Source organism: Caloenas nicobarica, chromosome 4 (genome assembly GCF_036013445.1).
Source record: "Caloenas nicobarica isolate bCalNic1 chromosome 4, bCalNic1.hap1, whole genome shotgun sequence".
In the NCBI taxonomy this organism is placed as follows: Eukaryota; Metazoa; Chordata; class Aves; order Columbiformes; family Columbidae; genus Caloenas; species Caloenas nicobarica.
Window position 1 is genome coordinate 1,988,553 of NC_088248.1, and position 27,206 is coordinate 2,015,758.

The 27,206-nt window shown below is 39.2% G+C and overlaps 1 protein-coding gene across 1 annotated transcript in view; it reads left to right on the top strand.

The window, feature by feature from the left end:
- Window positions 1–27,206, top strand: part of CCSER1 (coiled-coil serine rich protein 1) — a 441,008-nt gene that overhangs the window by 107,649 nt on the left and 306,153 nt on the right. The window contains exon 5 of the mRNA XM_065634301.1: window positions 16,280–16,400. Within this exon, the coding sequence (XP_065490373.1) occupies window positions 16,280–16,400 (121 nt within the window). The remainder of the gene's footprint in view (window positions 1–16,279; window positions 16,401–27,206) is intronic.

Genomic DNA, 27,206 nt, shown 5'->3' on the forward strand with positions numbered 1-27,206 from the left:
CTTGGATGACAAATTTTACCAGCTTAAGTATATTGGTTTAGAAAGTGGTGGCCTCGCTCTTTTATTTTTAATTAATTACCACTCCGACATTGGAGCTGTTTTATATATAGCTATCTGCACAGTTTTATCTTTCTTACTCTTTACCAAATGAAGTTGCAGCATCTTTTAATAAGTTACCTGAAGAGCACTGTGGGGTGAGATGCTGGCAGCGCATACTTCTCCAAAGTCAGGGGAATTTTAACTGTAACAGCAGCATCAACCATACAAAACTCTCTGATGGTCCCTGAAAATTTCCAGCTTAAACTATTGTATGATTCTATGATAGTGCCCTGCATTGGTAGGATGACTGTAGAGGACATCAGGATAACTGGGAGGGAGAAGAAAGTCTCTGAACACTTTCGGCTATGACAGCATCTGTCAGAAAACATGAAAGACTATTCCTGTGGTCCTTAATTAAGCCCCAAGTCTTTGTAACAAAACCAGCAAACAATTAATGAATAAAATTAACTGTGTGTCCTTTGTGTAGTGATTTATACGCGTAATGAATGCCGTGGCATTCTAAGGTGTTAGCTGTCCCTTACAGAGCTGGGTAAGAAACGGTGGCTTCAGAGGGTGTTACTTCAAATTAACGTTTACTCCAAAAAGGTCCTAGTGCTGAGGGATCACTGCAGCAAGAGTGAGCCCCCCCTCAATTTATATGTCCGTGAAGAGATGTCCATCCTGTGCAGGGACTACATTACTGAACATATCTGTTTAGCAGGCTGGTTGGGCTGTTTCTGCTTACTGGAGTTGTTTTGTAGCAGTGATGGAATTAGAAATGATGAGCGTTTTCTATTACGTCTGGTCTCTTCATCCACATTCCAGTTTTGTCTGAAAAAGGTTGGTTCAAGGTTCACTCAAAATGCAGTTTCAGTTTAACTGTGGCATGTTGGGTGCTTAAGTACTTTTAAAAATCCTTATAGCATAAAATAATCTTTGGGAACAGTTTTTTTTCTTTATAAGGGAATAAGCTTTTATGATCTTGCAAATACAGAGTTTCGACTCCAAGCATTGCTTGGAAATATGAAGACATAAAGGAAAGCTGTGATTCAGTGGCTATAAAGTGCTTGAATGGAATATGTGAATTAAGGAAAGCAGCAATTCAGTGGCTATAAAGGGTGTGAAATATTTGAATTAAGGCCACAAGGAAAAAATACTGTAGAAGTATGCTTTGGTAGAATTTGGGAATTTTTAATTACTTTATTTCTTACTGTACCTATGACTGCAGCCTACCTCCATTTGGGATAATAAGGAGTTAGATATAATTCAGTAAAGAAGTGATAATTCATTTCATAAAAATTGTTTTGTAAGTACAGGGAATTCCTATATATAGATGTTATAATAAAAAGTCCAGAATAACACGATAACCTGGGAGTTTCTGTTCTGGATTAGAGCTGTGACTGTTCTTATCCATTCTTCTGTCTTTACCTTGGAGACCTTATGAATAGAGAAGAGAAGCTCATCTTTTTGTAGAAATGATCTTGCAGGACTTAATATATTTCCTTTATAATATAGCTTATGCTCAAAAATTGTACTTAAAATCACACAGGAGATAACAGCACAAAAGGCCAAATTCATCCCTCATATAACTTTCTGTACTCTGATTGTATTCTTAAGCATTAGGGAAAACTTGCATGATCCGATTATCTGATATATTGTAAAATGTGGAGCAATCGTATGGTATCCATGTGTGTCTTCATCCCCACCTTCTCCCCAGAGCCTCCTGCAAAGTTGTTGTTCCCGTGAACCTGAAGTCAGCAAAGTGCAAAAGGTGTTAATGGGACAGTTTGTGTTCTTGATTGTGTTCATTTGCTTGTGTGTCAGTAAGTTTAACCTTCACCAGCATCTTATATAATTATTTTAAAATCTTGTATGCTACTGTTAATTTCAGCAGTAATTAGCAACCTGGTAACAAGCTAATTATGTCTACAAAGGCTGTGGGTTTTAAGTGAATGTTTTATCAGTACCCCTAGAAATGAAAACAAAATCCAAGCAGAATATTGCATTTAGAGCAACCACAGATTTAGTCGTAGCACCCTAAACTCGTCAGGTTACTGAGCAGTTGAATGGTTATCCCTCTCTATCCAGTACCTAGTTAATAAAGGTTGATCTCCACAGAAACGAGCATTAGCTTGCCTGCTTTGATCCAGTATACAATGCAGTGCATGCATGTTCTGTGTGCTTTTTTCCTCACTGATATTACTAAGATTTGGCACTTGATTTGACCGGGAACTGGAGCTTTCTGAGATAACTACCCACTTGAATGTGTATCCACAATGCGAGCCACTGAAGTGGATTGCTTGCTTACTCATCACTGATCAGTAGGTTATTAAAAATGCTAAGTTAGTGCTGTGTTAATGTAAATTTTACTACATGAAATTTTTAAAGCTGATTGCTGTTGTCGAATGTTCTGCTCCTAGTGGCGTTACGGGGCCCGCGTGCTTCTGGCTGAGGTGCTGCAGGGGAGGCGGGCGAGAGAGAGGAGGAATAAATCCCAGCCGTGCGTGCTCGAGGCAAGTGGTGGAGCACTTTCTCACGTGTTCGAGGAGCCGTTCCCAAGCAAAACCAAAGGGGAGGTTTAGGTTGGATAGTAGGAAAAAATTCTTCCCACAAAATGTTGTCAGACATTGGAACAGGCTGCCCAGGGCAGTGGTGGAGTCACCATCCCTGGAGGGGTTTGAAAGGTGTTTGGATGAGTTTCCCAGGGACATGGTTTAGTGCCAGAGTTATGGTTGGACTCAATGATCCTGAGGGTCTCGTCCAACTGAAATGGTTCTATGATTACTAATTTAGGTACATGACAAAGCATTCCTACAGATTATTTGCAAGGGTAATTCCTATTATGTTGGACTTCAGCATTCGTATATTGTAATAATAGTGACTAAACTGTGAAAATACCTCTCGAGAATGCAGCTCCACGGTCAAAACTGTGAAATACCTGTTTAACAGCACAGTAATAGTTCACCTGCAAATAGAGCTGCTAATGTAAGAAGTACTTTTATTTTCTCTATAGAAATTATTCCATCCTAATTGATTTCAGCACTCGTTTTACTTTTTTTTGCTCAGTGAAAAATCTGAAAACTTGTCTTTAAACAGGCAGCCATGTTTTCCTAAAAATCAAGAGCAGAGACATTGTGTAACTGGGCAGGGAAAAGTTTTCTGTTTAGTAGGTAGAGAAGCAGCAGGAATTGCCTGTCTCCTTCTTGCATATATAGAAATGCATACTGAAAGGAAACAAATGGCCAAAGCTTCCCACCAGGAATGCATTCAGCGCATTTTCTTATTATTTAGAGGCATAACTGGATAGCTTTAACATTAAGTTGTTTCTGCACAAAGAGTACTGAAGACTCTGTGTTATCTCACGATTTCCTTCTGCTTTACTAATATTTCTCTTGCCCTCAACATGTTCTTACAACAAGAAGACAAGCTGCCTCCTCTGGCTCCTTCGGGACAGTGCCAGCAGGAGAAAATCGCAAAGAGTGACACAAGTGGAACCCACAGAGCTGGGTAAAACTTCCTAGGGCAGACACCATGCTGAGGGCTGGTATGGCTGACTGACACAGCCAGAAATCCTGAAAAGACAGCTCTTGTTGTCTGGTTTTTTCATAAGTAGAACAATTAGAATAGTTATCTCAGGAAGGGAAGTTTCACGTACCCCACAGTAAATGTATGTCTTTAAGATTTTCACGTTCAACCTTGAACCCACAATCATCCTGACTCTCAAATTTAGTTTTCAGTCTTCAGCTACTTGTTGCATCTTTGAATTCGAAGGGACTGAGGAACAGCGTGCTGGTCCTTCCGTCATTCTTGACCTTCCTTGGAGGCGCAGAGCCCACGTACATCCCATCTGCAGCCGCAGTGACCTGCCCCCTGCTGCGCAATCTTTGCTTCCTACTCTATCACAAGGAATCATGGGTCCGTAACGTAAGCAATCATTCCTTTCTTTCATGTTTGTGGCCTGACATCATTAATACTGACAGTGCCACTCTGGGAATCATTTGCTTGTTAGACTGAACAGTCTCTCTGCTGTCTCAGCATTGACAGGTTGTAAAATGTTCAATATAGCACTTCATATTAAAAACACATTGCAGCAACAGACCCATTAGTAGATCTAAATATCAAAATAGATGCTCAGAATTCAGAAGTAGTATCTGTATCAAATTTTAATGTATTGCTCTTTCATAGCATTTCTCATCTGTGGGTAGCGGTTCTGTACATAATCATTACTATCCACATGGCTTGTGCGGTTGTACAAAGGCAGACAGGGAATGGGAGCGAAATGAGCCCTTGGTTGAGTGTTTAATCCCAGGGGATTGCAGCTGCCTCATAACAGTATTTTATGCTTTATATTGTTACACTAGACAAGTACCTCTGAAACCAAATCTACTAAAGAGAAACAGGACCTGTGAAAGAAAACTAAAAGCAGACAGTGAGAAATCTTTGAGTAGAAAATGTTGCCTGCTTTTTAAATCTAAATGGGTGCTGATGGCCTCAGCACAGTAGCTTTAGCACATTTTATGCACAGCATCTCACATCTGAATTGTGTTTCTTTATATCTATTTATTGCAGAGCTATAAAACTAAATTTCAACTGAAGCAGGAGTTACTCTTTCAAATACAATACCATTACTTTAGATGGTGGCTTAAATGCCACTGCCAAACACAAATTAATTACGTAGAACAATTTTGAGAAGTATTTTTAAGAAGGGTGATGCATTAAGTATGTTTCCTTCAATTTTTGGATCTTTGTATTTTGAATATTTCCTTAACTGTAGATTAAATGCAGTATATAACATTCATATTTAAGATTTTATCAGCAGCGAAGTTTTATTTTGATTAATACATATGATATTAAAAATATTGGGTAAATTCCAAATAATTCTTGTTTTTAAATTGGAGGGCTTTCAAGAAATGTCAAGTGTTAATCTTAGGCCTGCTCTTACATTCCAATCAGCTAAAAGCATAATTGTTCACTAGAGAGTGAAGTAAATGACCTTCTTAAACACAGCAGCTTAAAGAACTGGTGGGGGGGAGGTTCCCGAATTGGCTGGTCGTGCACTACAAGGTGCAAGGCAGCGCTCTGTGTGCCTCGGTGACATTAGTCACCTTCCCGCTGAAGAGACGGGATAATCCGCAGTGCTCTTGGAGTTAGGGGGACTCCTTCCAGTGAGTGCTGGGAGTTTAAATGAGGTGGTGGAGGTGCCGGCTGTTGACATTTGGGTGAGAACTGAGCGGTGCAGTTACATGCGCTACATTCTAGAAACTTGGGAGCTAATTTTTTCAGCTTTGCTCTGTAGGCTATGTTTTTTCTAGAGCCTGGGTTTGTGTGTGCATCTGGTGTTTGTGCACGCCACCCTTTAGGAGCAAGCTACAGAAATATGTAGGAAAAGGGAGTAGCGCCCTTTGGAAACAAGCAGTGGATACTGGCGGGTATAGTTGATTTTAAATAAGGCTGGGTTCCTTGGTGTTTAGCTGTAGGTAAAAGATGTTTCTGGATTCACTGTGGATTAGAAAACAGTGGTTTACCTTCATTTCTAGGTACCCCTAGAAATCTGGTCCATTTGCCCTCTGCTAACTTGGGAAAGGATATGTTGTACTTGAGTGGTTCCTCGGATGCCTCTGGCATGACATCTGAAGGAAAGATCAAAGATTTCCCCAGGGAAGATGGAACGTGGCGCTGTGCCTGTGTTCTCACTATTTAAATAGTCATTTGGCCAGATTCTGCTGCGTTCACAGATGCACAAACCAGTCTTCCATATTCATGAACGCTCTTCATCTGCTTTGACAAATGGTGCAATTTGAGAATTGAGTTTTCCTGTTTTTGCTTCTATTTAACCAGTTCACCTTGGGTTCGGAAATCCTGAGGCTGGTGAATCCAAAGAAATCTCCAGATGAATTTGGCCACTTACTTTTTAACTTCAGCTGGAGAGTTACCCTACGAAAACCAGTAACGTGTGTTTTACTCTTATTTCCTGTGCGTCTTCTGCTGGTTTAGAACGTAATGACTTTTTCTCTGGAATAGATTTTTGCGATATCTTTCTGCCAGCACCTAAAGAATATCCCTGTATCCTCTTCTGTATTCATAAAAGTTATAGCCTAGATTATGATGGGGTGGAGTGCAGGAGAAAATGCAGGTAGTTTTTTGCTGTCGGAGGAGATGAAACACAACAAGGTTCAGTGCAGGTTCCAAATCATGCTTTAAGTAAAAGGTCATCTTTCCTCTCCAAAAAAACCCATTTACAGTATTTCATCAAGTAAAACCAACAGGATTAATAACAATGCCATTGCTTGGCATGTGCAATCCTCTTACTAATATTATCGGTGTACAGGATTGCGTTCAGTTTAACCGGCGCAGTAAAGCTACCTGACCACTAAATGGCACTCTTTCCTTTTTAGAGCCAAAACCAGGATAAAGGTGCTTAAATCAAGGTAGAGGGATAATACACAAATGTATGTTTTGGTATTATCTGCTCTCCAAATGGTTGGTTGCCAATAAAATAAAAGTGCCGTGTTTATTTGTTCTTTGCTGTGCAGTTGTTACGATTGGTAGAATCTGAACAGCCCGTGCTGAATCTGTGATGCCTTGGGTTTAAGTGTTGCATTGGTTGGTAGGTTTGTGTGTTCTATGAAGAACTTAATGTGTACCACAAAATGAGAAGCAACTGAATTTCTTTGCAAGTTAGGTTCTGAAGATTTTCAGGCATATTTACATGTGGTTGCCAAACACACGGTCAGTTAACAGACATTTGCGTGTTGTCCGGAGTTATGACCTGTGCAGAGGAAATATTTTTGCAAGAAATTAAAACCATGTAGTTTTATATGTAATTTGCTGGTACATGATTCTTCTTTCACTCTGTTGAACTCTGTGGGGCTGCAATGTAAAATGTCAGTACCAGATCTGAAAATTGCAGGAAGAGGAAGAAGATTTGGATATATTTTTGAGACAGTTTTCCTTAAGAAAGTTCTCTCTCCATACTAATATTATTTTGCTTGCCATGACCACTCGTATAATTAAACCCACTGCTTGACAGGTCAGGATAACTGAAGGATCTATGTCTCGCACCCTTGTAGCACGGCCTTGAGCAACCGGCTTCTGTGACTTTCACAGTTAGACAGGGGCCTCAATTCAGCAAGTCTGGTCTCCGAAGAACCAGAAAGTTATTGGTCAATTTTTGAATGTCTAAACACAGCCAGCCACCGTTTTAAGTTCTGGGTTTTCCCCCATAATAGTTTAATTGCTCTTAAAGCTGCAGTTTATCTTCTGATATGCCTTGTTCAGGGAGGTCTGGAGTTGGATTCCACACAGGATCACGTGCAGGATAATGAAGGCACCCTTCAGCCAGTGTTGGGATATGAGATGGTGAATGAGATGAGCCTGACTTCAGTGACTTCAGAGCCACCGATTCCCTATTTGTACAGCCAAGGCTCGTGTTGGACACTTTTGCAAAGGAAGCACATAGAGTTACTGGTTTGCCGTGAACCAAAACTCTACTCCAGATGTGCAGTGACAGGCTGCGTTGTCTCTAGGGGTATAATCCTCCGTTGGGCTCCATTCAAACACTCTTCGTATCGTCCAGTTTAATGGCTCCTCGAGGCTGCTGAGCTTGCCTGACCTGTGTGTCAGTTTGACCCTGATCCTTTTTGCCAAGCATAATCTATTGCTATTTCAATTTATTTAGCTTTAAATTAAAATACATGGCCCTCAAAACTCAGTTAGATTTACAGCCTTAGTGAGTTTTTTCTGCTATTTGACACTTTTAGAGGAAGTGTGAAAAGGCATCAGTGTAACGATCAGTTGTTTTATTGCTTTTAAGACAAGTGTGTATATTTTGCTTGACATATCCGTTATCTCCAGCATAGATGGTTGGCTAGCCCTCTCCACTTCTGAAAATCAATGGAAAAAATTATGCTGTTTTCTTTGACCATTAATTGGAAGAACTTGGCAGATCGCATATGAACCTGGCACAGCAGCGGTCTCTGCTCTTCCAAGTTTTCATCAGGAATACTGTAATATTGAACTTTCAGAAGAACCACAGCATGTACCTGTGCCACATCAGATCAGATGGCCAAGTTTCATTTGGCCTTGAAATCTAGTTAATTATATGCAACAAACAAAGTACAGCAAAATCTGCAAACTGTGTAAATGGGCATAATTTTAAAAGTGCCCACCAAGCTGCTCTATCCCTTGCTGCCTCCTCTTTCACTGGCCCTGGTGTCTGCAGGGCTGCTCCTCTCACATATTCTCACTCTCCTCTACTGGCTGCTGTTGCGCAGCAGCTTTTTCCCATCTCAGCTGTGTTATCAGCGAGGTGCAGCCACCGTGGCTGGTGGGCTCAGCCTTGCCCAGTGGTGCCTCGGAAGCATAAGGTGGAATTAACTTTCCCCAATATGCGTTTATTGTCATTTCCTAAGGAGATTGATTTTTATTTGGTACGTCGTGTTAGATTTATTAAACAGTACCGGAAAACCTCAATACCGGTTTAGCACATAGTGATCTTGAAGTTTCTCAAGGGAAATGTGCAAATATTGGACTTATCTGAGTTATTAACTTAGCAAGGTTCCAGGGTTGGGGCAATTTTAATTGTTAAAGAGAAACAATGACAGCAAAACTCCCTCAAGAGATTAAAAAAAAAAAAAAATGAAGCCACCCACGTTAGAGGGGGCAAAGGTGTGAAATACATTATTTGCACTTTATAATACATATGGAAGATGTGTTCTTTGAGAAAAGGGAGAACATTTTTATTACAGATCCTCTAATCTTTTCAGTGTCCGCTTAAATTTCTAATGCACAGTCTGAGTGACTTCTGTGAAAGGAGGAATGAGTCAGGAGTAGCTGTGACCAATGTGCTGCTGGAGGGACTGCTCGCTGGTTTGCTTGTCACTCAGGTTGGAAAAGGCTCGTTCTGTGACCGAGAAGATGCACAGCTCCACTGGACCTGGTGCTCCTGCTACTGGGTGCCAATAGGTTATAACAGAAAGCCAAACAGCCTCGTACTCTTGCAAAACAAAAATACCTCACATCATTTTCCTGGTGAGCTTTTGTTGTTGCAAACTGCAAGGAGAGCTGACATTCTGATTTTCTTTAATAATTTCTCTTGGGGAAACTGTGCTTTTGGCAGTTTATCGTGTATTAATTGTTTAAATTAATTTCTTGTGACTACAGCTATTCAATAAGAACAACAATAAATTAATCTGGCTTGCCTGTCAGTCTTTATTTCAGCTAAGCCAAGAATAATAGTTGAAGCCAAGAGACTATGCTCCCGCGAATGCTTGCTATTGAGTTTTGACAGTTTTACTTTCAGTGAATGACAGTGGAGGATATTGTTGTTAGAGTAGTCATTCCTTCAGGGGCTTGTATTGTGCCTACAGAAATGCCCTGCAGGTCTTTTTATATTCCTCCTTTTAAGATGGCAGTGTCACAGTCACTCCTGTTTCTCTCCTTTTCTTGAAGGCAACACGCAGCTTAAATAGAAAACCAAACATGATCAAAACCAGAACTAAAACTGTTATTCTCCTCTTGGCTGAAAAAAGAATTTGAGGGCAGCTGCCTCTTGTGGCTGGTGAAATCCCTGTTGGGATTTTCTCCCTGTTGTCCTGGTTTTGGCTGGGATAGAGTTAATTTTTTTCCTAGTAGCTGATATAGTGCTGTGTTTTGGATTTAGAATGAGAATAATGTTGATAATACGCTGATGATTTAGTCATAGCAAGGACTTTTCATCTTCTCACGCAGTGCCAGGTGCACAAACAGCTGGGACAGCCATGCTTTAGCCCCAGACGGCAGCTAAGCACCACGCAGCCGCTCGCTCACTCTCCTATGATGGGTTGGGGAGAAAATTGGAAGAATAAATTGGAAGAGAAAACTCATGGGTTGAGATAAAGGCAGTTTAATAAGTAAAGCAAAAGTTGTGCATGCACTTATTTGGACCACGTGGTGTTTGTTACCATACATCCTAGATTGAATGACTAAGCCTCCACTTTTTATTCTAATGGATATTCATACTGTACTATTATGAGAGTTCCTGCTATTTGGCAGAATTAGACATTCTTGTTGGGGCTCACATCATTAGTCTTTCATCACAACCTTTCCTTTTATGCATGTGGTTTTTATTCATGTGCATGTCACAAAACAAGTCACAGACCACAGTGCTAAAAATTCAAGCCTGTGACATCACCCTGACTGATAATGTTGCTAAAAGCTAATGAAAGTTAGCTGTTATTTTAAAAGTCCTAATGTTAACATTGAAACAATGCTTTTTGATATTGAGAAGCAATACCTACCTACTGGATATAGAATATGCTTTTATTTTTGAACGTTGTTTTTTCATTTCCTGTCTAGGCTGCTTGGAACAATATTTGCTTTAAGTAGTTCACTGTGTAGGAAAATATTTTAGAAGCAGCCTCAAGCATAAATAGATATACTTAGAATGTTTTAGGAGTGCAGTAGTTACAGCTGAAAAGCTAACCTACTTAATTTTCCGTGAAGGCAGTTCTAGTTTCTCCCGGTGTTACTGCGGTGATCCATCACTGTGGGAACTGCAGCCAGGACTGGTTCTTCATGGAGAGGTCAGCCGGCTGGGCAGAGGTGTGGAACAGCGGTTGTACAGGTACAAATGCAGATTCTGCAGCCTGTAAGAGAGATGACTGGCAAAGCACCCAAAAGAAGCCTGTAAAATCCTGGGTGGAAAGTGAAGGGGGAATTGCACATTGTCTTTTCCAATACTGAAGCTGGGGGAGTCAAATGAAACTAGTTGGTAGCAAGTGTAAAATGGGCTAATAAAATATTTCTTCACATAACCTCTGGTTCTGCTTTGAACTCTGCAGGATGTAGACGCTACGAATTCATGCAAGCACAGAAGTAATTGAACAAATTCATAAAATCCACGAGGGATTAGTAAATACAGACACAGTCCCTCTATTTAAGCAAGTCTGCAAGTTCTTGGAAACTGGGGGAGGATGCTTGAGAAGAGTGAGCAGCATTTAAGGTGCTGCCTGTCCTGAGAGGGACCAAACTACGTTGTTCTGTCAATACTTAAGAGAAAATGTGTGAGAAGTGGGCCAGCAGCATCATCAGTATCTAGGTGGCTATCTCGTGTCTCCATCACTTCCCCTCGCCACAGGGTCCTCAGGTGACAGGCATGCCCTCCCATTCGGTATCAACACCAAGGGCAGCATCCCATTAAGCATTAACATTAAAACAAGCAGCGTCACTGCTGCATACAGTTTAATTCCTTATGCGTGGAGTACAAGTCAGTAGAACCAAGTTTCACATGTGGCTGTTACTATATTATCACGGTGGCTTGTAACAACGAACAAAGGTAGATTACAAAAGCAAGGGTGCGGGTAATCGCTACAGAACCGCGAAAATGAGAAGAGTTCCCTGGCTCCTCAGTGCCACATGATGTACTGGTGTGGGCAGCACAAAGCAGATGCGTGTGTGCAGCCTTCAGGAACATTACCAAAGAGGCGGGAGACATAAGAACCTGGTAGAAAATAATTTGTTTGCCTGTAATGGCTCTGTAATTGTTGCTATTACAAAATTTCTGGTTGGGACTATACTGTGTTTAAGAATTGAGCCTGTGGTTTTATTACGGAATTATTATAGCAAAGCCTTTGGGGACTGTGAACATATAGTCTCATTCTCTTAAGTATTCATTTGGCCAATATTGTGAAATGTTGCTGTTTTGAAGGGACAACAGGCCCTAGAATAACTGTTGAACTAATAATAAAAGAGATCCATTTAGTTTTCTGTTTTTCCCGGAGACCATCATCAAATCTAGAATCAGGCAACAGGAAAATTAGGCTATTTTTGTTTTTTAATATTAGGCTTTTTTTAAGTGGATGGTCAAAAATGTCATTTACCCAAATTACCTTGACCTTTTGTGTTGCTTTGAAGAGTCTGAATGTCTCCTTGGGCTTTAGAGTCTAATAACAAAGTATTAAAAGATTTCGTTGTGCTTCTGGGGCTGAGAAAGAGGGTATGGAACTGAAATTGGGAGAGTATTTAGCGCCTTCCACCCTTGTGGCTGGTCACCTACTTTTTTACCAAAGCAGAAGATTTTTTAGATTAAACAGCGGTTATTTCCAGACTTGATCTGTCTATTGACCGATGGGAGCTGATTACTTTAAGCTACACAGGCAGAAGTGTAAATACTTGGAATTGTCAGAATAAGTGCCCAGCTTTTTTACTTCACTGTTTTGTCTCCCTGGGTCACAAATCCCTTTTGCTTCGTTGCACACCGCAGATGAACATTTCCCCTCTGTTTTCTTGAAGCAGGTAGCACTTGCTGCTAATTTCATCTAACCACAACTCGCATCTTGTGTCAAGGGAGACTGTTTTTTGATAGTGATGATAACCAGATTTTTCTCTATCCTTTAGTTAAAAAAAAAAAAGGGGGAAAAATGTGTACAATTAACAATAGACATTGTAAATGACACCCCTAGAGCTCAAAAATCTTTTTATTCTCCAGAGAGACACATTCTATTCAGTAGCTGTTGAAGGCTTCCTACTGCCCTATTTAGGGAATTAAAAATGTTTCAGTGATTGGTTCAAAGTAGAAGTAAACTGTTCAATTAGTCATTCTCATTGTTCTTGAAAGAAAGAGAAAAGGGGGGAAAAAAAAAGCGAATGTTTTTCTTCTCCAGATGTAGAGATCTGTTTAGATAGTGAATGATCTGGGACTGCTTAAACCAACCAGAGGAAATCCAAACCAGCACTCGTACTGATAAACACATGGGGTACTTTGAAAACACTTGGCAATGGAAGAAAACAAACTGTATGCATCATTAAAGTATAAATTGAAAATCTGGAGAGAAATTATCCAACTTCAAAAGCCGTACAGCTCTTTTTTAATAGTATTAAATGAAGTTAGACTGTTTTCTCTTTCTGTAGAGTTGTCCTTCACATGACTTGTATTTGGTATGTAGTGTCTTTTATTTCACTAAGAAAAACATTTTCTTAATAATAGTAAAGATGTTCCTCCACTTGTATTATTTCACTACAATGGTTAGCTGGTTCACGTAATGGATGAATTGTGAAGAAAGTAGATGCAATGATACTGAGAAAGCCCAACTCACTTCCATTGAACTACTCTTTTTTTTTTTTGAAGGTATTCAGTGTATAACACATTCAGAGATACTAAATATTAATCTCCTAAAGGAATTACAAATTTGACACAAGAGGATTTATGGTTAAAAGGGATAATCCCTTAGTGTATTGGTTTGGTATTCTGAGGTCTGTAATATTCTGAGGATCTCAGAGATTTGGATTCATTAAGAGTATGATATGTGGACATCACTAATGGGCATTTTTTTGGAGTAATATAAACCACTTGTACATAAAAATGAAGGTGTAGAAAAGAAGCTACACTCAAGAGAAGTTTGGAGTGTAAAATGAAAACAAGTCTCCTTAAGTAAAACTGTGCCCATCTCCATCAGTGTTAAAGTTGAGAGCACATTCAAGCACATTCTCATTATTTTAATGCAAGTTATGAACAGATAATAAGAGAATACACTCCAGTAGGTGAAAATTACTTGGTGCTGTGCTGTCGCTATTTCATGACATTTTAGTTAATTATAATGTCCCATAATGGCTTATAACGGTGTGCACAGAGGCTGGAGATGAAAAGGAGGAATTGCAGTGATTTTCAAAGGCCAGAGCAAAGCTGTCGCTGTCTGGAAGGCGAGGATACTGAATTCAGTGAGCCCAGATCACTGGGTGACTGCCGGATTTGTCTTTAGCTGGAAATGAGGGGATTATACAACCCCTATATAGCATTAATTATTAAATAAAAGCAATTTCACGCTTTTATTCATTTGTGAAATTTCTGTAAATGGCAGGAGACCAGTAGTGTCATCTGTGTTACTTGTTTCCTATTTTCTCTTTCTTTGTAACTTCCCTGATGGACAGTGGCTGATCCAGGGAAAATCCTGCCCTGTGTTGCTTTCATGGTCACCAGACCTTTTACAAGTTTTGAAGTAATAACTATGTATTGAAGTGGTACCCCAGCTCTTTTAAAGAAAAATACATATTTGTTTCATCCTTTAGTCTCCCTTTTTTATCAGTGTTTCAGGTTAACATTCAAGTACTGAATATCAGTATCACTCTTCTTTTACAATCCTTGACTGTAATGAAGAGTCAAACAGACATAAATGTTTGTATTTGCACATATTCAGTCACTCATTGCAATGAGGAGACACTATTTTGTATTGCACTTTGCTAGAAGATGGTCTGCTAGTTGCAGATAACATAGCAGGATAAAAATAATCAATTTATTTTTTTTCTTACGTAGTCTTTCTAGTTCAATGTGTTTTGCATTAGTTCCCTAGTTAATTTGTTATGTATGAAGCTAGAATATGTCTCCTGCTTAAGTACCTGTAGGCAATACAGCAAGTTCTCTTCGGCTATGACCATGGTTTGGAGGTGAGTGTTTATCGTAGTGACGAAGTTTTGAGTAGCTCTTGTTCCAAAGGAAAATGAGGGTAAGGTTTCAGTACTGTGTCGTAGTCACTTAGTGCAATGTGCACATTAATATTTAAAAATACAAGCATAAGCAATGCTGGAGAACAGCAAATGCATTAAATGTAATTACATGTACTCCACAAAAAGATTTTCTTCCTGCCACAATGTGCTCGCACTCGAGCTGCTTGTACTGCTTGCTGAATGGCTCAGAATTGCTCTGAAAACAAAAAAGACCTTTGCACTTTTTTGACCTTTGTAGAAATACCCAACCCTGTTCTGACCTGTTCCTTAAAATCGATTTTCTGGCTGCCTTAAAGCTCCAGTTACTGCTCCAGGGTGCTGGTCGGGCACGGAGCAGATCTTGATGTGCGAATTTATGCTGAATGGAATCTGAGTGCTCAGGGTAAACCAGCACAGTTGTTGTTCTTGACCCAGTCAAGGCAATATGCATGAAGTTTTACTCCAGTTCTGCTTCTCTTGTAAGAGGAGCATAGGTTATGCAAAAATATGTTTTCTGTGGGAAATAAGGAGGCGGCACACAGTTGTGGATTATGGAAGGTGGGTAAGTTTTCAGAAGCAAGTCTTCCACCGATAAATGTCGCAGTTCAACATTCCCAGCTGTCACAATCTTGCATAACTATATGTGCTTGTAAAATAGGTTCTTTCTGGCTTCCAGTTGCTGAGAATTTGTAGCCGTCATCCTTGTTTTACGGGCTATGTATCGGCTGTGTATGTGCATGTGTACACTATGTAAAACAGTTGCATATGTTCTACATATAAAATACTGTGTGACTTTCTGCTTAAAAGATAGGTCACCACATTTCTTCTTGTTTATACATGATATATAATAGTTCCATAAATCCAGAACGTAAGAAGCTGCTGTGCTTTGTTCAATACAACCAGCTCCTAATTCCAGTTTTTATTTGGCTCATAAAGGTACACCTTGGCTGTAAAGGAAATCTATATCTTCAAAATCAGTAGGAGTGGTGACTGCTAAGTACTAAATTACTAGTGATAATTGCAATTTAGAACTTAGAATACATGGAACTTTTAAGAAATGTGATTGTCTGGAGGTCGGGAAATTTTGAGTATTCATGTGTTAGTGCTGATTGAGCCAGACGCTCAGCTGAAGTACATGATCATTCTTCCAGCTCTGTGTATCATCTAAGTCATATCATCCAGCACAGTAATACATAAATAATTTGTATTAATGGAAAACATGAGTCAATATATCAGAGATCACTCCCAGACCATTTGGATTTTTCCTTTTTGGGTTAAAGTGAGACAGTTGAAGACAAAAAAAACCACCCCACAACACTAATCAGATGTTCTCAAATCTATTTTCTTATTAAGTCCGAAATTTCTGCGAGTGGGAGGTTTGCCTGAAAACCCTCCCTGATTCCCACACTCATTTTCAGATTGTTGTGAAAAAGGAAAAAGTGCATCATGTTCTGATGTCATTTATGGGAATATGAATTATTATAGGACTCAGACACGCCAATGAGCAGCCTGACGACAGATCTTGTGCTGGCTGAAAGGCAGTGAGTGACGATGGGGATATCAACCTCTGGCAAAAAAAAAGTGCCAAGCAAGCACTTTAGGAAATGTGAAAAAATCCAAAGTTTTCATTGCAGGTGACCACAGTGAAGTCTGATTAATCATTTGCATTTTTGTCGATCACAGTATGACTTAATTTTTTAAAAAATTGTTTTTATTTTAAACTTTTAAAATATGAACTAATTTCACTCTTTAACAGTGAGATTTTTTTTTTTTGTCTTTGCAGTTTGCCGGGAGGACTCATACCAGTCCATAGTCTCATGTGCTGCTGTAGTACTTACCCCTGTAGAGCCAACAGTGGATACGAGGAAGAAGGAACAGATGATAATGCCTGATGTGTCTAAACAGTGAGTTATTCAAATAAGATGATCTTTTCCAAGTGCAATTTACATGTTAGGCCAGATTCCTTCTTGTGGACGTGCATACGCACCTCCTTTCTGTTTCATCAGGGCTTACAGAGGCATTTCCAAAAGCAGAAATTGGCTTGAGGCTGGGCTGTTGCTTTTGTTTGTTAGCCAACCTTTTTCCCCAAGGCTTTTGGTAATGAGGTATATGGAGGGAATGGGCATTTATACTGTAAGAAACTGACTTTTTAACAAGCTTAATAAAGTGATTCTTTTTGTTTAAATAGTCCTTTTATTCTTGCACAGTATTTCTAGTCAGCAGTTGATCTTTAGAAAGAATGTCAATCCTAAATGCTCTGCTCATCTGAGATATTTCAGTATTTTTCAGTGACTATTTTACTGCTGTTATATAAGATATGATATCTTCAAAAGTGCGGTAGATATCTTGCATCAGATGAGAACCATACCCGTATCATGTGTAGTAACATTTGTCTTGCAATGTCAGCGAGGAGGGTTGTTTCTTAACTGGATGTTCTGCCTTACAACAGCTTAGCTTCAGTTTGCCTGGGCAGGCTAGGAGCTGAAAGCTCACAGTGCAAGGGGCAGTGGGGAAAAAGCAGTTTCTCAGACACACGTGTCTGTGAGCAGACACTGTGCTGCTGCTGCGTGCTCTCCGGAAGTGAACGCAGAAAATGTGAACGCAGAAAATGTGAACACACAAAAAAAAAAAAAAAAACACCCTTCATGTGCTGCTAGTGCTTGAAAAAAAACTGTAGTGAAATTCAAGCGCATCATTTTGGATTTACAGGATTTAAATTTAAGCAGGTGCTTCTGTGCTTCATGTGACTGGTATCTTTGTGACTGCCCTGCAGTTCAGAATGGCGATGGCAATATGTAGCCCTCTGAGCTGGCTCATCGAAAGCTGGTTTGTGCATTTTGACTTCAGCTGCCATCAGGTTTCTGATTTTCAGATTTTTTTTGGAAGGTATTATTTGCTGTTCAATTGTTTTAGAGCTACAGATCATGTCACGTCATGAAGCAGACACAGTAATTTGCCAGCTGCTTTCCATGTCAGAAATATTTTCCTGAGCGTTAGGAAAGATTTCCAAATGAAGATCCTAGGTAAATGGTAGGACAGGAGGTAATGATTTTAAACTAAAAGAGAGTGTATTCCAACTAGGTATAAGGAAGAAATTTTTTACAATGAGAGTAGTAAGATAGTGGCTCAGGTTGCTCAGAGAGGTGGTAGAGGGAAAAGTGAAAGGTTGAAAGGGTGCTGCTTGTCGCCCCGCCAGACAGATAAAGGCAGGTGTTTAAGATACACTTGGTTCAAGATGGGAAATTTTACCTTGTTTGTACTGTAGTGTCTGGAAGTTTCTGGTTTATTTAAATTACTGAGAAGTATGACTCAGACCACCGATATCAACCGAGCCCTAAAGTGGCAGCCTAACACTCAGCAATCAAAAAGTCTTCTCAGCTAATGGCCTTGGGTAATCATTGCAAAATATTCTTGGCATATACATTGTATTTAGAGCCATGAACCATAAGACACAGTTATGACCGGATAGGACATTTGTTTGAATTTGAATTTTGTGCTGAAATATTTATTGTGTGATGAAATGGGAATGATTACATATATGTCAAGGCTCCTTGACGTCTGGAGCAAGTCTAAAAGGAGACGTAGTTGAAGGTAATACAATTTTACCTGGTTCCTTGGAAAGGGTGGTCACTATAAGCCATGCAGGCAGAGGTGGTTGAGAGCTGCTAAGCTGAGCACTGTAACAGGCTTAGGCAATTGTACAGCAGTTATTTTATCTGGAGATCTGCATCTGAAGAGTCACTGTTCTAAATTGTAGCATTAGTCACAGGGTTCATCATTCTAATAAAATTATGGTGTTTTCCATTGTCCCGTGTGGCAGCAGCTGGAGCCCCGTAGAGCACACGCGTCACGTGCCGGGCTGACTGTCCACGGCCAGTCAGGCGTCATGGCTTTGGGAGCGGGGCTACAGCTGGGCATGTGCAAAATGACTCACTCCTTTAGCTGGGATTAAAAAAAGACGACAAGTTCCCTATTAAAAACAGACTTAATTTTCAGCCAGCCTAAATTAATGTCCAACATAGACACTCAGAACAAGGATTGGTCCTCCCTCAGCTTCATGTATTAAAGCAGATCTAAAGTTTTTATTTAGCAGGTACTTATTCAAGGGGCTGCAACACTTGATGTTGGGGCAGCACAATGAAACCTCAAAACAAATGCTGTGATATTACTGTCTGGTCTTGTTCCTCATTTCAAAAAAAACCCACCATGATAGTATAAGCGTAAAGTTAGTTCTCATGCACTTCTATTGCATAGTGGTTGTTAATTTTGTATTTCAATAATCAACTCTTGGAGCACACTGCAGCAGTTGGGAAGGCAATGTTGAATCCCATGCTTCACCTCGATACCCAGTTTTGCCTAATAAGAATTTACAGTTGCTGTGAGACTTCGCTGAAGTATTGTACAGAACTAAGAGCTTTGGGAGAAAGCCCGTGAAATTCAAGTGGGGAGAAAGAGTGGAGTGCCAGCTGTGCCCATTTATTCCTTTTTCTTGTATGCTACTACATCCAAAATCTTCAAAAGCATCCAGAAGTTATATTGCTGGAAAATTGGGGCAAAAATGTGTTAAACTTGACTTCTTTGACTCAAGCTTGCACAAAATTAGTGCTTAGACTCCAGAAACAAAATTATACTTTGTGGTATGTAAAAACATTGGCCGTTGCTAAACCATGATTAAAGTTCTGTTTGAGCCACAGCCAGTGATTGTATTTTATCATCTCACAAGGAAATTAAGGCAGGTTTGAGTCCATAGTTTTGTGCAGCAGAAACATCAGTTTGAGGAACATTCTCCAAATGCTGAAGAGGTGGGAGGTGGTGGTGGCAGGGAGAAGGGACCAGGGGATAATTTGGTTTGTAATTTAGAAGTCTGGTGGTTGAATTAAAGTACAGCCCCAGTTCTTACAAATTAGATTTCAAAGCATAATTGCAGCTCAAATATAAAAATTAATCAACTATGTTATTACTTGTGAACAATTAAAGCATCGTAAAATGGAAAACAAATATGAAGGAAATATACTTGTACATGTAATGCCAGGATTGTGAAGTACTTAATTTGGTTAGACAAATGCATTGTAGATTAAAATTAGAAAAAACAGTTTCAGTACATAGCAGAGATGTATTTGGTTCACTTCCACCGTAATTTAATAATATCTCTGAGGCATAACAAAGAACAGCATTTCTTGGTGGTTTCCTTCTGTCACTGGAAGGTGGGGGAAAGGAGGAATGTCAGAGGAAAACTGGGCAGGTTTGCGTTCCTGACTACCTGGTATGGCTGCTGGACGGCGCCACGCTGTTACATACATCGTTCTGAGTTTCCAGTGAAAAAGTTCTTGAGTGTTTTTTTGAATCTGATGAGTGAAACCATTGGTGTTGTGGTGGTGCTGTTGTTGGTTTTACTGAGGGTTTTCTAAACCATGTGTTTTGCTCAATATTCCTAAACCCACCATCCTGTGCAGTGGCTGTATCCAAGTCTACTCTGCTAGAAAATATACTACTCTGAGTCACGTTGTTGTGACTTAAATAGCAATACTGCTGGAGCGAGCTAAGTTCAATCAGCGCACTGCTTGAAAATATAGAAAGTGCTTTGTGCTTCCAAGTTGAGATATTACCTGCATCCTACAGGGAATGAATTATGTGAAAAAAATATATATACCTGCTTGCTATGTTTCTTATACCATCAGTGGGATTTCCAATTTAGTTTTGCAAAACAAAAAGTGAAGAGATGCTCCAGAAGTATGCATAATTAAATATTGGTAGTTCTAAGAGCAAGATGAGCTCTGTTTTGCGGAGTAAAAAGAGATCCTAGAGAAAGGACAGAAATAATTTTAAGAATAATCCCCTTACCCTCACATGCAGCTCCAGTTTTTGTTCTTATCTATTTTTTTCCTCAAGGTAACGTAGATATAGAGGCAATCTCCCTCTTATTCTTGTATGGACATTTTCTGTGGATGTATGGATAACCCTGGGAGCAGGGATTTTAGTAAACAATCAAAATTCGTGTTTGCACGGAGTACTGGATACGTCGAGATGGCTCTTTCTTTTTCTCCTCTTCTCACTCCTGGCTTTTTTCAGTCAACCCAGTGGCTGTGTCAGCCGCCATGAGGGAGACATAATGCACCTGCAGCTTTAAAAAAAACCCAAACCACCCCATGCAAACTGGGAGATGCGGAGATAGGAAGCAGAGGAGGTAACAGTGAAAGGACACTGCACCAACACATTAAGACACATGCGGCATTGGCGCAGTTGGACTGAGACATAAATTTGCAATTACATTGCAATAAAGTTGTGATGATAAAATATTGTATGAAGCAGCAGTGAATTTAAAATAGCTGAATGCTGCAAAAATTATCTGTACAGGTGTGAAGTGGGTACAAATAAAAGTTGTTCATCCTGTGCTCCAGGAGCAGTGTTGAGCTCTGTTGGACTAAGGAGATTTATCAGCAGTAGCCACCATGTAAAAAGTTCACTGATGCTCGTGAGGGAAGAATATTTTTTTGGTTTTCTTTTCCCATGCCTCACCTGTGAGGGTTTCATGTGCTTCCTGCACCAGGATCATTTAGTAGCTCTTTGTGGATACGGTAGGGTTTGACTCCAATTGTTTTGAGTACAAATTGTTTTGCTTTTGGTATTTTGTTCCTCTCTCTGTCACTACACAATGGAGTAGTACGTAGCTTTTGTTGCATGTGAAAAATATTTGCTGCTGGTACATTGATTAAGTATGTAATAGCGTATGTTGCAAATATATCCCCATATTAATAATCCAGATTTAGAGCTTCCATCACAGCAGCCCACAACATCAGCTTGCATACAGCTTTAATAAATGCCTCCAAAAAAAGAGAAGCAGGGAAAGAAAAAGAGGCCAGTGCTGGCATCATAGTCATGAGGTTGCTTTTTCAGAAGCACGTACCTATACATCAAAGTATGACATAGGCAACTAACTAACTATCTATCTGTCTGTTTGTTGATAAAGAAAACCTCCTCAGTTATTTGGGATAACTAATAGAGGAGCTAGAAAATCATATTGATGGGTCGGTGAGGAAGCACAAGTGCTCAGAATTAGGATTACCATATTAGTTTCTAAATCCTGTGCTGGCATGTGGGAGCAAATACACATAAAAATGGCATTAAAAATATATTTTACTTTAGTAATGGATGGACTTGAAAGGGAGAAATGCAAGTAGGATGTGTAGTAATAGATACTGTTTGTATTTGTTTTCAAGTTATCTACTCTTCAACTGTGCTACAGTTCAAAATTATACACTTCCATTAAAATGCAGAGAATAGATACAGTGCTGATATAAACCAAATTATTGGTTTAAGTAGGCAAATCGTCATTCTTCATTTATTCTCCCAGAAATTACTTTATTTATTTATTTATTTATTAAGATGTCACCTAAACCCAGGGATACATTTAGAGAATGTGGAATCCAGTCCAAGTGCATTACAGGAATGAACCACAAAGCTGAGCCATAGTTGAGAACGGAGTCGTGTCCCCATTCTGGTAGGGAATTTTGGTATGAGCCCTAGCAAGGCTGGTTTATCATCATATTTGAAGTTGAAATGACTCAAATTCACTTGTTTGAAAAATATTTGGTGCTTCCAGCTTTGTGCTATCAACATACTTATTCCTGAATTATTTTTTAATGTGATACTACATAATGAAATACACTAAATGCTTTAAGTTCCAAATTATTGAAAGCCAACTTGAATTTATGATGAATACCTGATAGACTTCAGGGAATCCATAATTTAGATGGCAGCAGAACATGCTGACTCCAGCTACAATAATAGATGATACTTGAAAAGGCAACAATTAAATACATATAATAGAATGGTTTTGGTTACTATGGGAACAGTTAAAGAAAGGTTTTTCAGCACTGTGTGTATACAAGAGAAATTATGTTCTTGTGAGTCAAAGAAGCCAGGAAAGCTTTCAAAGGAAAAGACTAAATAACACGAAGTGTTTGAAGTGAAAGCTTTTAAGTATCTCTCTACATTATACCAGTGTTTTTGTGTTCTCTTTTCATACATTCCGCCCATTTTCCTGCCACTAATTTTTGGAGTTTGAGAGTTTGAGTTGTGCAGCAAAGTGCGCTTTGTAAAGATGACAAGTGAATGAAGGAGCAATGTGGGTGAGTTCTTGTATTTCTGGGACCATTTACAAGACACCCAATCCTACCTCAGAACTCGTAGTTAGATCAGGGCATCTGTACTGTAGCTTCACACTTTCTTTGGCATAGTTTTCTCTTTATTCTCTTAATCTGGAAATAATTAATGCAAAAGATAGAGGAGGATGAAGTAGGAGAAATTATCAGTTCTGTATTTCACTGAAGCTTAAGTGTTTAAATAGGATTACGCAGTCACATTATGCATGTTATACTTAATAATATTGCTAAGCCAGATGTTAACCTTGTTACTTTTTTTTTTTTGGCTCTAAACGTTATCATCTGTACTTCACGTTTTGTATTTGTTAAAATAAAGAACATCTGACAGGGGGAATACTTATCAAGTTTGCAGCAGAGCAAATATTAAATAAAAACATTTAAATAATCTGTTATATTTGATCTAAATCAGGTATTTATGATTTTTATACTCGTGCTTGTGTGATAGCCAGAGTTATTTTTCTTTGCTGCAGTTTGCTTAAAGTTAGCCTAACTTAGGTGAAGGAAGCAATCTCCCTTAATTCTGAACTGTTTTTCCTTAGACCCTGAACCCTTTCAAAAATATTTTCCAAATATATCCTCCTTATTACATATAATGAAAAAAGGTCAGTAGTAAATAGTCAAAATGAAGAGCAGAGATTTTAAATGAGTTTACGTAATAACACATCACTGTGGCGATCTTTGAACCAGTAGCTATTGGAGGCAGCAAAATTCCCCATCTGTTGGGCAGTTTGTATATGCAGCATCTTTGGGGGTCCTTAACTGACCGTACATGAGGTTCTTAAGGGTCAATTTTGTTGCCTACTTTTTCTTTACACCAGGATAAAACCAGAATAATGACACAGGCTTAGGGAACTCCTGATAATGCAGAAAGAATTTAATCTACGTGTTTGCTGCATTTTCACTGGGGAGAACGGGCAGAAATAGTTCATACAAACTGGCTGCCTGTGCCATCCGCGTTGGGTTCCCGTGTACCTTACCCATAAATCAGGCTGTCCAAGGCAGCTCCATCGCTTGTCCTCAGAGGGATCTTGTCTCATCACAGTGAAACTGCAGAGAGATTTCTTGAAGGATTAATATATGCAACTATGCCTGTAGGTGTCAGTGGTTCGATACAACGCCATGACTGGAAACCTAAAATAGCTGCTGAGCAACCTTCCTTCCTTGAGCCCCAGAAACAACAGTTAACTTAATATTTTCTTTTTCACTTGCTAGATTTACTGAAAAAAATAAGTATTTTAGCTTGAATGGAATGCTACCTAAATTGATTGGAGTATGTCTGCATATCACTGGCATAAGTAAATAATATTCTGCCAACTAGCTACCTGGAAAAGATAGCAGATTAATTATTTTTAACAATTTATTGTGGTTGATACAGTTGATCAGTGTTTGAGATGTTTTTTCAAGTCCGATCTAGATTTTTCTTTTATGTTGTTATACCTCTTTTTCTATAGATTCTTCATTGATGTTGGAGGGAAAGAACTTGAGATTTTGTATCTATTGTACTGGTTAATATAGCATTTAAATTTTATTCCTTTTTGGTGGTGAATGAAAGAACACATGCTAATCTTTGTGCAGTCATCATGGCTTTCTTCCCAGACGGGTTAGCTGGGGACCAGTTTGATACGGGCATCTTGTCTTCAGTCTGTCCTTGCTTACATTAGGACATTCTTTTCTAACGGGCACATGTATTTTGTGATCAGGACTGCTGCTGAAAAACTAAGAATTCACTTCAGCCCAGGCTCTCCTGTGAACGCTGATGAGCAGAAAGCAGTTTTGCTGGCTTGCCGTCTGCTCCTCGGGTTTCTTGGGGTTATGAATCCCATTGTTTATTGATGACACGGGGATAAACTTGTTCATTGCAGCACACCTATGAAAAATTCATGCCTGTTCTAAATATCTCTCACCTTGGATGCGTATTGGTGGCTGTATGAGCACATCACAGACCGTATTGGTCAAAGGCTGTATTTTTTAAAATTTGGTTCACAATGGCTTTATCCATCTGCCAAAGCAAAAATAAAGAAAATCCTTGGGTCAGCCAAAATTTATAGGGAAACTCTGACTGAAGATCATGCCTATCCTGAGGTTGCTGCTGTCCCCAGATAGTGATGAACTAAGACGTGTCTGTGGTTTGCTCGTTTGTTTGTTTTTCTAAAATACAATGGCTCTGTGTGTTAGATCATTTGAAAGTCAACAAAGTTCACAGGAGTCAATTGGATTCATAGAGCTTTGCTCAAATCTCCCACTGAAAAGTGAGAAAAAAAATAGAAAAAGATTTGACAATTGTCTACTGTATTACTCCCGTGTCTGAAAGTCACAGATTTTGATGCATTGAGTTTTGCAGAATACATAATTTACCATAAATACACTTTTATTTGATGTCTGAAAGTGTCATAATGAAGTTAATGTATTTTAAAAATTCAACTACGGTGCTATGAAGATCTGCATGCTTATTCAAATTTAAGGCTGTGCATAAGTCTCTGTGGCAAGCTTGTGCTGTTTTATCCAGTGTTCTTTTATTCAGTAAAGCAAACTGGGATGATATATGTCTGTGAAAATAAATAAGTACATATAAATGTACTTAAATATAAGTACTTTTGCATGGCAATATTTAAAGAACTTTAGGAAAATAAGTACTGAAAACTGAAAGAAAACCAGAAATAAAAGCATTCTTATTTCCAACACAACTCGGCAGAAATTTTCTGATATTCAATGGGATGGTAGGAAGGACAAAGCTGTAATTCAAACAGGTGAAGGTTGTGTCCTTGTAAAGAGTGGACTCTCATTTTGAATAATTTAAACTATTTCTTTCTTTTGAGGTGAAGTTTGCGGAGCGAAAAAAATCTCTTGTACCATTTTAACCATTAAAAAGAAATTTGGTGATCGCTTACCTTTTCCATCCTTTATTACATGCACATTTAAAATTCACTTTGGATATTAATGATACTTATAAATCTATTTGCTACCCACAGAAATTTCACTAGGGAAGACTGAAATCTTTCAGGGTAATGGAGTTTTAACTAAGTATTAGTTATTAGGTACTTAAGATCTTACTTGTTCCAGATGGGGATGCTTAATCTGGATCATAACCACTTCTGATGGATAAGGATTCCTAATCACATTTTGAAAAAGTAAAGAAGTTATTCCCAGTATTCTAGTTGAATCAGGTAGCAGCTCTACGCCTTGTACAGAAGCTTTCCCAGCCAGGTGTCAACTTCTGAAGGCTCCAAACCTTGTTTGTTATGCTTTGGCACTGCACTGAAACCTTCCAGCAGTGGGGCAAGTTTAACCTGCAGTCTTAAAGTCTATCAGAGCATGTAGGGAGCAATTTCTACATACTTGCACAGTTTTCTCAAACTGGAAATTGAAAACCATCAGCAGCATGCTGAGTTTGTACAGCATGTGCCTACACCATAGTTATTCTCAGCTATGGATGATAAGTGAGGATCCTGCCTTCCTTATTGCACCATCTCCCTCATCCCTGCCCACCTTCAGGTTAGACCATGACCACCCATCTACTTGCTTCAGTATTGCTTGGGAGCACAAACCTAAAGCAGACGACTGAAGGTGAGGAGTGAACGTCTAGAGGAAGAGAATGAAGCAGAAACTTGCTAAAGCATAGCCACTATCAACAGAATAAAAGTTCTGTTTTAACGGCAAGCCTGCTTCTGGAGCTTTGTGCCCTCACAGTACTATTCCCTAGACAAGCACCATGTGGCTGATTTACAGGTTTGAGTTTCAAGGAGATGCTTGGGTAGGGATGCAGTAACAGATGTGTTTGAAGTCAATTAACATGTTTTCAGGCTACAAGATGGAGCACAAGTTGTTTACAGTGTTTACTGATCTCAAACATGTATTTTCATGGATTTTGAGGTGCTGAAAAATGATTTAGAAAATTTAGCATGCTAAAGAAGATGTTGGTATAAGTGGGATTTTGGTAAGAAGCCATCCTTGTCAAAGTCAGCACCCTTGAATAACAAAATGGAATAACCAATAGAGTCCACTGCTCTTCACGTCTTTTCTTTATATTTCCTATGTAAAACTAATCCTTCTGTGACAATCAGTAAAACAAATCTCAACTCATTAGGATCAACCATTTAAATCTCAGCTATGAACCAATCTCAATCATTAAAATAGATCTCAGCTCCTTAGGAATTTTGGTATACAGGCTGAAAACAGAAGATGAGGACATTTTCAAAAGAAAAAACAGTGCAGGTAGACTTTTTATCTAGCTGCTGAATCCCCTTACCTGCCCTTACCTACCTGCTGAATTCTGGATTAAACAAGTTTGTTGGCCCTGCAGGAGCAGATGAAATGACAGCTGTCCACAGCAGGGTGCCCTTAACTGATTCTTTGTGCTGCTGTTTGGGAGAGAAACACAGAAGGGTTGAGTCAAGTCAGGCCAAAATCCTAGTGTTTGGATACAATTCCACACAGTGGAAACTCAAAAGTTGCATGTACATTCGCTCTTCTAGTGGAAACATTCACATTTTCTATTCAAAAAAAGACATGAATACTGACAGTTTAGGGGTACGTCTTTTACGGAATGAA